The 12936-nt window shown below is 36.6% G+C and overlaps 2 protein-coding genes across 2 annotated transcripts; both read right to left on the bottom strand.

Annotated features, from left to right (window-relative positions):
• Positions 1-411: 411 nt before the first annotated feature.
• Positions 412-3172, bottom strand: LOC110451995 (zinc finger protein 431-like). Its single transcript, XM_021500235.1, has one exon. The coding sequence runs from the start codon at positions 2869-2871 to the stop codon at positions 898-900; it is 1974 nt and encodes a 657-aa protein (XP_021355910.1). The 5' UTR covers positions 2872-3172; the 3' UTR covers positions 412-897.
• Positions 3173-3242: 70 nt separating this feature from the next.
• Positions 3243-12598, bottom strand: LOC110451992 (zinc finger protein 83-like). The gene is made up of 2 exons (XM_021500231.1): positions 12458-12598; positions 3243-5701 (listed from the first exon to the last, which is right to left on the bottom strand). Exon 2 carries the CDS (start codon positions 5389-5391, stop codon positions 3367-3369), a length of 2025 nt encoding a protein of 674 aa, XP_021355906.1. The 5' UTR covers positions 5392-5701; positions 12458-12598; the 3' UTR covers positions 3243-3366.
• Positions 12599-12936: the final 338 nt, after the last annotated feature.

The following is a 12936-nucleotide window of genomic DNA, read 5'->3' as shown; positions in this document are numbered from 1 at the left end:
ACATGCTGATAATATAACGGTGACCGGATACCGACTTCATAGAATCTATAAACTATGTTGTTCATTATCACAAATTTATTTTTCATTTCAAACAGGCATTCTACATGTGCTTCTATCTGGGGGGAGGTGTATTGCTCTGGTCTTACAGCTCGGGACAAACAGAATTTGTCGCCGATTTTTCCTCACATCAAAATTATCTCGAAAGTATTTTCTCAATGATCACTTTCTCATCATCACCCTTTTGAATGATTTAAATAACAAAGAGATGAACACAGCTATTCCGTCTTTGCGTATTGCAGAGTTATCTTCTCTTGGGAGCAGGTATTGATTGTTACGTCGTTGATCTTTGTGAGAAAATTACGTTGTTTTCCCAAAAATTGATGACGTTACTCTCACAAACAAGTGACGTAACAATCGATACCTGCTCACAAGAGAAGATAACTCTGCAATACGCAAAGACGGAATATCTCTTTGACATTCAACACAAAAAAGCCGCTGTGAAGTTATTACAATTGTCGACTTTAATATCCGTTTCTTTGTTAGCACAGGCGTGATTGTAATAAAACTAGTTTAATCTGCCTAACACCATTTAAAATGTTTCTATTACTATTTTCTCCCATACACCAATAACAGAACTATAGCGCCATGAGTAAAGCAGAGTTGAATATAAGTCTGATTAAATTCAAATGGGTTGAAAGAAGATAATGTAACTATTTTCGTGGGCGTTGGACAGATTCCGCGCAAGTCATACTGGCAATGATGTACATGAAAATAAACAGCACTTACATCATGATCACTAGACCATCCCTTCGTAGGCTACAGAAGATCAATATGATAGTATACGAGACATATCCTGTTCATTTCAAACAATCACTAAACATTAAGCCAACACCCATTCTATACCTGTTGACTACACGTAGTCGTGCTCTGATGCGACATAACATGCATACCTAGATCAGACCTCTCCCGAAATGTCTTTCCACAGGTAGAACATGTATGTATACTAAGCACGTGCTTTTTCATTGTTGTCATTTCTCTGAACGTTTTCTCACATATCGAGCACGTGAAGGGTCTTTCACCCGTATGAGTTCTCGTGTGTATAACCAGATCGTTTTTACACGTAAATCCTTTCCCACACTGGTCACACTTGTAAGGTCTGAACCCAGTGTGGAACATTGTGTGTTTATGCAGATAGGAGTTCGTCCGGAATGACTTGCCACAAATCTTACAAGGGTAAGGTTTCTCGCCGGTATGAGTACGAATGTGGTAGTTTAGACCAGACTTGTGTCGGAACTGTCTACCACAGTACTCGCACGAGAAGGCCATGTCGTCTGTATGGATTGACTCGTGGATTCTACAGTCGTTTTTATTTAGAAATGTGTCATCACAATATTTACATTGATGTCGTCTTCGGTCACGGTTATGAATCTCCATGTGTTTTTGCAGATGTTTCAACCTTCCGAACACTTTCCCGCAGTCTTTGCACTTGTTTGCCTCTCGCCCATGCGCAGCGATATGTACCAGCAGATCCTGGTTGTCGACGAACTCGACACCACATTCGTCACACCTAAACGCCTTTTCTGGAGCGTGCTGCCTTTTATGGCTCATAAGTTGTGTCTGCTGTGTGAACCGCATTCCGCAAACATCACACTGGTAAGGTTTAGTCCCCGTGTGGGTTCTAAGGTGTGGTTTGAGGAAGTTTTGACAAACAAAATCTTTGCTACAATACGGACACCTGTAAGGATTTTCGTCCGTGTGGATGAGCATGTGGCGCTTCAGATAAGCCGGTCGGTGGAACGTCCTGTGACATACTGGACACGCATGCTCCTTCGAGTTATGTATCCGAACATGTCCTTGCAGACTGAGTTTACTTGGGTATATTTTGCTACATGTCTGGCAACGGAACTCCGTGTTACTTACGTCAGATGAGTGCTTCGTCATCATATGTTGCTGTAGTTTATGTTGACTGTGTTCCTGTTTGTTACACATTATACATACAAATTCCGTGATTTTGTCTGTTTTCAGTTCATTATGTTTTGTTTGAAGCACAAAGCCACGGTTTCTCACTGCTGTGGTCTCGTCAGTGTTCCACGGGATTTCTGAATCATGCACATCCGACATATTTTTGTAGATCTTTTTATGACTATTGGGCGAAATAGACTCACTATGTGATTTATCATAATGATAGCATGCAGGCATTTTCGAATTAGATCCTGTTTTTTGTTTCCGTTTTCTTACTGATTTAAGGCATGTGTTTCTGGGACATTTCTTTGAACGTTCCATGATGTTGACAACAGACCCACTTTCCTGACAAGTGTCCTTATCATTGTGTACAGCTTCAGTCGGTGTTTGTAGACTTTCTGTATTACCCTCACACAATTGAACAGACACTTTTCCCTGCGGATCATGTACTTTGCCCTTTCCATTTCCCTTGAAGTTTGCACCAATGTCCCTTTCAATTTCAACATCTCCAATAACTCTGTCACTATCTCCACTCGTACTGTACTCGTTGTGTGTGGTAACATGTTCTACACCCGATAAACTTATGTCACTTGTTGACTTTTCTCCGTCATTTGTTGCCTCCTCTCTATCAAAACTAGACTCGTTCGCGTTGTTCATTCCAGGTACTCCTGACAATACCTCTAGTTCTGATTCTGATAAACACTCGGTAGCACAAGAGCCTGGCGAACTGTCGTGTGTGTTCCTACCATAACCTTCATATCGTGAGCTCTCCTGTATCGACCCACGCCGATCCGAAATTACAGAATTACTCTTGTCAGATCCTTCTTCAGCATTATCGTTGTCCTTTAATATTTCGCTGACAGACTCATCGACTGTGCTTTCTGATTCAAGCTTGGATGAATTCTCCATCGATTCTGACTTAGCATTGGCCCTTAGTATGAATATTTCTTTATGTGGCGCTGTAAACGGTGTTTCTGTTTGTTCCAGGGTATCTTCTGTCTGGTTAACATTGCCACACTGTGATAGCGTATCACACTTTGTTGTCTGGTTAACAATGCCACACTGTGATAGCGTATCACACTTTGTTGCCTGGTTAACAATGCCACACTGTGATAGCGTACCACACTTTGTTGTCTGGTTAACAATGCCACACCGTGATAGCGTATCACACTTTGTTGTCTGGTTTACAATGCCACACTGTGATAGCGTATCACACTTTTTTGTCTGGTTAACAATGCCACACTGTGATAGCGTTTCACACTTTGTTGTCTGGGTAACAATGCCACACTGTGATAGCGTATCACATTTTGTTGTCTGGTTAACAATGCCACACTGTGATACCGTATCACACTTTGTTGTCTGGTTAACAATGCCCCACTGTGATAGCGTATCACACTTTGTTGTCTAGTTAACAATGCCACACTGTGATAGCGTATCACATTTTGTTGTCTGGTTAACAATGCCACACTGTGATAGCGTATCACACCGTATCGTCTCCTCTGATATATTACTTCTACCGTAATGGGCACTTATCATTGAGTTGGGAAGTTGCATGATCGGCTCCATCACAGAGTCTCTATCTCGTTGGAAGAATGTCGTATTCGTATGAGATAGTGTCGTCGGCTGAGAGCTATTCACACCACTGTTATCATTCGATTCTAGGTTGTTATTCCAGGTTGAACTAGTGTTCGCCGGACAAAGACTTGTGGCTGGTAGTAAATACGGTGACGGTGCCGAGGTACTTCCACGAGACCCCATTTCGTTTCCTGTGAGGAGCATGTCTCTAACATAACCATACATATTATTACTTGAGTAGTGTACGGCCATCTCGTATTGACACGAGTTTGTAATTTCGACTACAGTGTTGCTCTCTAGGGACGTTGTTATCGATGCATGGCTTGAGTTTACAATAGGTACTCCAGGCAAACGAACTGTCGTGCTTTCTTTCGGAAACAGTTGCATGTGATCTACTCCTAATGAAGCTGCTTCAACGTGAGTAAGATTTTCATGATTCCTACCTTTTGTGACGTCATTTTGCACAGAGTCCCGTGCCATTTCATCAAACGTATTTTCCACTGAGAGTTCTCTTTGGTCATACTTCGTGCCCTTGGAATATGGCGACAGACCGTTTGTTGAGATTGTTCTTCCATTTTCATTATCACATTCCGTGGCGTTCAGGTGAAGCTTCTTCCTGTGTCTGTTCAATTCAGATTGAACAATGAACGATTTGAAACATATTGAACATTGATAGGGTCTACTACCCGAGTGTGTCCGTTTGTGAATAACCAGAGAACGGTTGTCCCTGAACGACTTGGCACACTGGTCGCAACTGAACGGTCTGTAGTTAGTATGACTCAGAACATGTTTGCTCCTATTGGAAGACGTTCGGAACGCCTTCCCACAAATGTCGCAACTGTACGGCTTGTCTCCGGTGTGGATCCTCAGATGGTATTTAAGGGACGACTTGTAACCAAAACTACGGCCACACACGTCACAGACATAACCCTGTGACGTATCATGAGTTTCAAGATGACATTTTAAATCAGCGTTTTTCTTGTAGGTATTCCCACATATGTCACAGCTAAACGGTCGCACCTCCGTGTGAAGTTCCTGGTGTTTCTCAAAGTGCTCTTTTTTACCAAACATCTTGCCACATTCGTAGCATTTCAGAATTTTACCGTCGGTATGCGTTAATACATGAGAAATCAGTTCTTTGTTGAATTCGAACTCTTTGCAGCAAATTTCACACTTAAAAACACTTTCTGGTGCATGAATATTCTTTTTATGTAATTTTAAATTTCCGATTTGTGTAAAATTTCTTCCACATACATCACATTGATATGGTTTGACACCCGAATGTGTTCTCAAATGCAGAGTGGATCTTTCTTTGGACTTGGAGTATTTTCCACATATTGGACATTTATATGGACTATCATCTGAGTGGAGGACGCTGTGTTTGTGTAAAGAACTCTGGCGACGAAATATTTTACCACATATCTTGCACGCGTAGTCTTTGGCCCTATGGACTTGCTTATGTCTGTTTAAACCTAAACTCGAAGTAAACATTTTTTGACAAAGATTACAGCCAAACACAGTAACCTTGCTTGGGTCATTAATGTCTTCATATCCTTGAATTTCCCCAATATTTTCATTTTCTACAATAGGTTTAGCAATATTGCCTTTTCTACCAACTTTCTTCAACACAACTGAGCTTGAACTGGTGTTGTCTTTACCGTTGGGTAGTTTTGTGATCTTGTGGAGGTTTTCATCCCATTCTGGATTCATAACACTGGTATCATACTTGTCTTTGTGTTTTACTCTTTCTTTCGCTCTCCTTGTCCATTTGGTTTTTCTTGTGTTTCGGAAGGAAGATTTCTTCGTTTTTGTCTTGAATGACGCGTTTTGTTTGGTACCAGCAGACGACTTCATGCTTTTGCTACACAAACTGTTTACCAAACCGTCTTTATTCAGCAAACGTTAAACGTGTACATTTCAATAGTTTGTGATTTTATAACAATTTTCCCGTGTGCCTTTTCTTGTATTTTCTCTATTCGAATGTCTCTTTTGAAAGTGTATTTCTTTCTGTTTTGGCCGGATTCATCATTTGGTATTGTTTCTGTGACTGGTGAAAGCCATGTTTACACCGGAACCAAGATGACGTCATTTTCGGCAACAATGGTATCATATACAGAGGCTCATATGGCAACACACATCCTTCCCAGTTATTCTGATGCCAGACCTGCAAGTAAAGGAGCAGAAAATGTAAATCAAGGCATTTGACTAGTCCAAAACAAAATAATGTCTGGTTCCTTGAGCCAGGATATCACTTAAAACTAGCTCCGACATAATATTCAGCTAAGCATTTGTAGGTTTTTATCTGACATATAGAGTTGGGAAATATATTTATAGATCAAAGTGCCTCCAGACTGGATGTGGCATTGTTGACCTAAATAATATACTAGGAGATACATACACTATTCACATATCAATCGCTAGAAGGGAAAAGATATGGGTACATAATGTGTTGCTAAGCTGATTGAACACATTATTACCAACAATTTCAACAAATGTTTTTATCACCTTTAATTTTTTTTGTTTATTTTAACAAAAGGATTTTGAATGACCTCACTCTCTGCTTACACAACATTACATTGAGTTAATATAAATGCCTTCACAAGTGATGAAGGAGTACACTTTCAAAGATTTACCTATTGTCCCTATTGGTATCTGCCCCATAGGCTATATTTTCTTGTATGAAGTAAAGCTATCTTCGCCCAGTGATGCTGCAGAAAAGAAGATGCCCTGCCTGAACTATTTTAATGATTTCCCTTCATTATCAATTCTACTTCTTTCACAATAATTACGAAACAGGTTTTATCAATTTTATTATTAATGACTTATAATAGCCTGAATGGAAGAGTGCAAGGGGGATTTTAATGTGGAGGGGATCACACAACTTGGAGACAACCAGTGTGTTTGGGCAGGTGACTCCATATCTGTTCGCATCCAACCAAGCATTTGAATCCCAGCCATGTTTGTGACAGGCTAGAACACTGTCCACTGTGCCAGCCATTCCTCTGCCCCATGTATATGATAAAACAATAACACAATTTAGCTGAAATCTGACCGACCATTCTGTAGGAGTAGGGTTTTATAGGAAACCGTTAATGTATGGAAGCACAGTTGACGCACAGAAAAGGCAATCCTTCAGACTGAGATTCCAACCCGAGACCCTCTGAACTATGGTCCGGATTATGAAGTGTTCAAATGTAGTCAGTATAAATCTACCACTGACGTGTAGTAATAACACTCCTAACAATTAACAAAAGTAAAATGGTGAACATTCGATTTCTTGCTGAAATAATATCATACAAAACTGAATATACGATATGTTAATAAAGATACAAACTGCTCTTCACTTCTAGGTAACTTCAGTTTCCTGTCTTTTTTTCCAGACAGAAAAAATATATAAAAATTGTGTTATTTGTTTAATCCCAGAGAAGAAATCTTATAATTCCTCCCTATGATATTACGGTAAATGGTCCTATTTTCTCACCAGTGGTAATTAGTAATATAATATTACATCATTATAGATATCAATTCAAATTCTCAAAAATACTAGTGGGAAGATATACTACCTCACATTATCACTGATCAATAGCACCAACATCTCAAACATGTATTCTTAATGTTTAGTACTGTAGATCAATGTCAATTTTCAATGGCAAGCTAACGGAGATAACCAAAACTAGATCCAATTACCTCTGGACAGTCCCACCACTTTTCAACTATGTATTCCGTCTTTGCATATTGCAAAGTTATCGTCTCTTGTAAGCAGGTATTGATTGTTGTGATGTACACATACTATGTACACCTGTAATGTATCTGCCGGTGTGTATGCATATGTACACATAGTGTAGTTGATCTCTTATACTAGTGTTTATTGCTATATATATATATATAGCTAATAGGTATGTATATTTATACATTTGTGTACGTGTGTATCTAGTACTAACCTGTTTATGAATAAAATATAAACACAGTATGGATATATATATATATATATTTAAGGTCATATATCATGTACATATTTGTTATTCATTTGTAGATATATTGGGTATGGGACTGTAATATGTAATGCATGCCACATGTGTACATATACATGTTAAATATTTTAAGATTAAAAGTTCAATATCACCAGGACTATATACAAACATTATCATGTGTAGCCAGTGAGTAGATATTTGTGTGTATTTTTCTTCACATATGAATTAATAGAGTAGATATATGTATGATCTGTAAAAAGCAGGTTCACAAGTGCATATGGATATGGTTTGATCTATATGTATATAGGTAAAATGTAATAAGAGTGCATGTAAGTTGTAATTATTTAAATGTATGTGTAAATAGATGTAAGAGGGTAGGTGTATGTACACATGTGTATAGATATATGTAGCCTGATCTTTGTAAATACTTGAAATGAAAAAGTGTATACATGTGTCAATTAACTTTTACCAGATATATACTGGAGTAGCTTGCTATAGGTGAACAATTGGCTTTATACATTAACCCTTTCAACACTGTAGACCATAATGAACTCATCCAGATCAATGCATGGAAGAGTTTACAAAAGTTACATAGGGGTGAAAGGGTTAAACTGTATAAAAGGTATTACACACATGTACAATATTTTTTAATCCTTATAATGAAAAATACTGGAGCTTAGTATAATATACACAATTGTTGTCAGAGCACCACACATGTTCTATCCCATGAGTAGGAATATGTGTGTTCCAATACGCTGCTATTTTTTCTCCCATCAAATTCATTTTATGTGTTTCTTGTGTCTCTGCCTCTTGTAGGTACTTTTTGTACCAATGTTGTTTTGTTTTTGTTCTTTATATTTGTAGGTGCTTATTTGTGTAGCCATCTTGAAAGGTAGGAGTCTTAGTGTGAGTACCGGTAATATTTTTTCCTTTTTGAGCCTTGGTCGTAGAAAGTACTAGAGTATTGTCGTTGAATTGTGGAGGTTTGGTTGATATCAACAAGCGTAAGGACGTATTTTCATACCCGAGAACAAAAAATGATAATATCTACTGTATTCAAGATACACATTCCTCAGAAAACCCCCCAGAAAAGTTTATAAGGTCAGAATGGGGATTTCACTGTAATTTTAATTCTTACAAGTCTAATTCTAGAGGGTTAGCCATATTACTTAATAATAACTTTGATGTGAAAGTAACAAGAGAGAAAAAGGATTTTTCAAGACATTTTCTTTCATTAGATTTAGAGGTAGAAGGTAAAAAGATAACACTGATTACATTATATGGTCCAAATATTAAAACATTTACATGTATAAAATATTTATAATATGAAAAATAATAAAAGTTCTGGCTCAGATGGATTCACAGTCAATTTTTTTAAGTGCTTTTGGAAACAGTTAGATTATTTTTGTAGTAAGTTCTATTAACAATAGTTATGAAAATGGTGAATTATCTGTAACTCAAAAACGGCATAATTATTTGTTTGCCAAATGGAGATAAGCCACATCAATTCCTAAAACACTGCAGACCTATTTCTCTTTTAAATATAGTATATAAAATAGCTTCTGGAACAATACCAGGTAAAATAAAAACAATCTTAGATAAACTTATTAATACAGATCAAACAGGTTTTATTTCTGGGCGATACATTGGGGAAAACACCAGGTTAATCTACGATATAATGCAATTTACAGAGGAAAATCTGTCAAAATTCTTTGATATTGCCGACAAGGTGATCCGATATCACCTTATATTTTTATCCTCTGTTCGGAAATTTTGGCAATCAAAATAAGAAATAACAAGAATATCAACGGCTTAAAAAAGTACTTAAAGCTGAACAACCTATTTTACTTTCACAATATGCAGACGACACATCTTTAATTATGGACGGATCAGAAACATCACTTAGAGAATCTATAAAAGAATTGAAATACTTTGAAAAAATATCAGGATTAAAAATGAATTTGGGAAAAACCAAAGTAGTTTGGGTAGGGAGTAAAAAATATAGTGATGAGGTTATGGCTAATGAATGGAATTTACAGTGGGGGCATACAAGGTTTACACTTCTGGGCATTGATTTTCATGTTGATCTACAACGTATTCCAAAAAGAAATTTCAATAGAAAACTAGTTAAACTTAAAGCTTTGATGAAGACTTGGAGTAGGAGAATTCTTACACCAATAGGGAGAATAAATATAATAAAGTCTATCCTAATTTCTCAATTTAATCACTGATTTATCGCTTTACCTAATCCTGATAATACATTTGTGAAAAAGATAAATACAGAAATATATAACTTCCTCTGGAATAGTAAGATTGATAAAATTAAAAGAGATGTAATTATTAAAACAATTTCTGATGGTGGTTTTAAAATGATTCATATCAAATCATTTATAGACTCATTAAAATTAACTTGGATTAGAAGAGATTACTCTAAACAACAGGAACATGGCAGATCAACTATTGATAAAAAACCTTCTTGTAAATTGTGGATCAGACCATATTTCCTTTTTCATAATAACTGTAAAAATGTTTTCTGGAAAGATGTCTTTCTTGCATGGAAAAATCTTACTGTTCTTGAGGAAAAATATACAGATTCAAAACAGATCTTTGACATGTCTATATTTTTTAACGAAAAAATCAAAATAGATAATCAAGGCAATATTCAATCGCAACAAGCTAAGGATAGGTTGGTTTCTTAATTGTATGTCTACCGTTTTCTCCCAAACATGTGGGCTTCTTCAGAACCCCGTTTCCCGTTCCTCAATCGCCCTGCATACCCCTAGGTATCCAAGCAAGGGATAACGGTACCCACAGAACCTAGATCAGAAGTATGGCATTGGCTCTACACCCGATGATTTGAAAATAGATAATACCGGTAAGTGTTTTTTTTATAAAGATTGGTATAGGAAGGGAGTTGTAGTAGTTAATGACTTAAAAAAGGATAACAACAACTTCTTCAGTTTTTTTGGAATTAAGAGAAATATATGGTGCTAGTGCAAATTTCTTACAATATCATGGAATTGTTACAGCTATAAAAGGAGCTTTGCAGTCGGTGTAACTTGACCCATCCAAAAATAGACTATCCTTTTATTCCAAGAAAATTACAAATATTTGCTAGAAAGAAATATGACTGATTTACCATAAGTAACTAATCAATTTATAAATATAATTGTTATATTGAGTTAATGTAAAGATTGATTACGCTCACACTGACAGCTAGCTTACAGAGAAATTCAAAATATAATACAAATTTTCAACAATCCTACCTTTCCTTTCTGATAATTGTTTCGGTATTTGTATGATAATTAATGAGTGTGTGTGTCTTTATATATATGTTTGTTTTATGTCGTGTTCTGTATATATTGTAAATTTGTAACTGTATTGTATACTTATGTAAAGATTTGAAAATAAAAAAAAATAAAAATGTGAATCCACTTTCTCCAGTATTCATACAGTCAGTGAGTCGCAGTGGGGAATTCCAAATAAGTTTATAATGTGTTAACACATTTGACATTGCTTTTTGTTGCATACATTTATTCAATACATTGCATTTATATCAGGTTTATCTTGTGTATAATACGGATAACAATATTTTTTTTAATGCTTAATTGACAACTCGCACTCAAAATCCTAAAGAAACAGGAAAACAAGCATAGGCCTAGTAGTTTTGGCCAAATTCATGTAGCCTTTTAAACAGGTATTCTGACTTAAGGGGTAGTCCGAATTATTCTGAAGTTTTATCAACTTTTTTTTTATATCCGTCTGGCTTCGATTAATGTCAGAACTCCGGCCCTCTTTAACATGCGGGAAATAAGCAACCCGCGCCAGGGTCGCTCTTCAAACTGATATTTTAAAAACAAATCGTCACTTTCGCACACATGTCGCACATGGATGGACTCAATTCGGACTAACTTAAGGGGATACACTTGAATTTCGAGCCGACACATTCCTCCTGGTTAAAAGGGGAACAAAACCCCTCCGACTGATTTTACTTCTATAACATAAGAGACCACTGGTCGGCCTTTTTTCTATCGGATATGATTTTGCCGACTGCGACACGGCGCCTGTCAGAAGTATCTTGCCTTGTAAACCTCTAACAATTGTTGGAGTAGGACTGATTTGTGTACAGTACCTATACAGTGTACAGTACAGGCAAGTCAGAAATGCTTTATAGAAAATGGGTTCTTTTGCATTCCAAGAGTAGGTTTTAATTTACACATGGAAACATTAAAAAAAAAATGTTGTATAGTTTGTTTACAATTTGATAAACCTACCACTTATCGTGTATGGTTAGGCCTAACAGTTAGTCCAGAACTATATTCACATGTGTAACGAATGAAATGGTTTTACTGTGACTGTCGTTTAAGTATACTTGTGGTGTGGTTTTTTTATCAAATTGCAAACGAACAAGACAAAACAACCCATAAATTCCAATATATTGTTACTCTCTTTTTGTTTTATATCATTCCATTACCAGCATTATTTTATTGATTATAGCCTATGGCACATGTAACATTTTATATCTATTTTTTATAAAAGAAGTGTCTTAAGAGTCTTATCAAATTATCAATATATACTATATAATTATGTAACTATTTCATGAATTGAATTGATTTATTTAGATCTAAGGGACCCCATTGGAATTAAGCCACAATGTGGCTTTATGGGTCATCCCAGGTAAAGGCCTAAATTAATCTAATCCAATCCAGTTTTAACACCTGACTGACTTCTAATCTTTTGGCATAAATAACTTATTTAAGAAGATCTCATTCTGTGATAATATGTATATATTTATGTTCAATATGCAAAATGTGATAGAAGTGTATTATTTGCCTTTTACCTGAATAAATATTATTATTATTATTATTAACCAGTCGAAAGATGTTCAAACAGGAGTGAGGTTTTCCTAATTCATAACCTGATTACGGGGGATTACATGGATAACTTACCACAGGAGTATGCTAGAATGGTGTTTCCTGACATGCGCGTTTTGTAACAGTTTAAACAAATAAGATCGGATAAAACACTTGGTTAATTCCTTTGACAGCACACCTGAGCCCAACACACCAACTCCAACACACGATCCAAACTATCACGGTTACCGGAAGTGAAAGTCTGACCAAACCGATGTACTAAATGCCGACAAGATAAAGTTATATACCGACGATACACGCCAGGGTCTGATTGGACAGTAGGCCTATTGTTGTATCGTCGTTCTGGAGTCGGATGATTCATATCTATTATTCCTGCACCTGGTTTAAACTATATATACTGACGTGCAATAAGTATAATCCTAGTTCTTCTTCTTCTTCCCGTTATGGAGTTGACTCCTCAGATGAGTGTCACTACTCCAGGCTCTCCGGCGCTTATTGGCCATACAGCTAAAACAATGCTATTTACATCTGTCTGTATGTATATCTAAAATCTG

Source organism: Mizuhopecten yessoensis, unplaced genomic scaffold, assembly GCF_002113885.1.
Source record: "Mizuhopecten yessoensis strain PY_sf001 unplaced genomic scaffold, ASM211388v2 scaffold6361, whole genome shotgun sequence".
Lineage (NCBI taxonomy): Eukaryota > Metazoa > Mollusca > Bivalvia > Pectinida > Pectinidae > Mizuhopecten > Mizuhopecten yessoensis.
This window is presented reverse-complemented; position numbering and strand designations above follow the sequence as displayed.

Bases quoted from the DNA above. Each gene is read 5' to 3' on its own strand.
- LOC110451995 (XM_021500235.1), bottom strand. From the start codon at position 2,871: ATGGAGAATTCATCCAAGCTTGAATCAGAAAGCACAGTCGATGAGTCT.
- LOC110451992 (XM_021500231.1), bottom strand. From the start codon at position 5,391: ATGAAGTCGTCTGCTGGTACCAAACAAAACGCGTCATTCAAGACAAAA.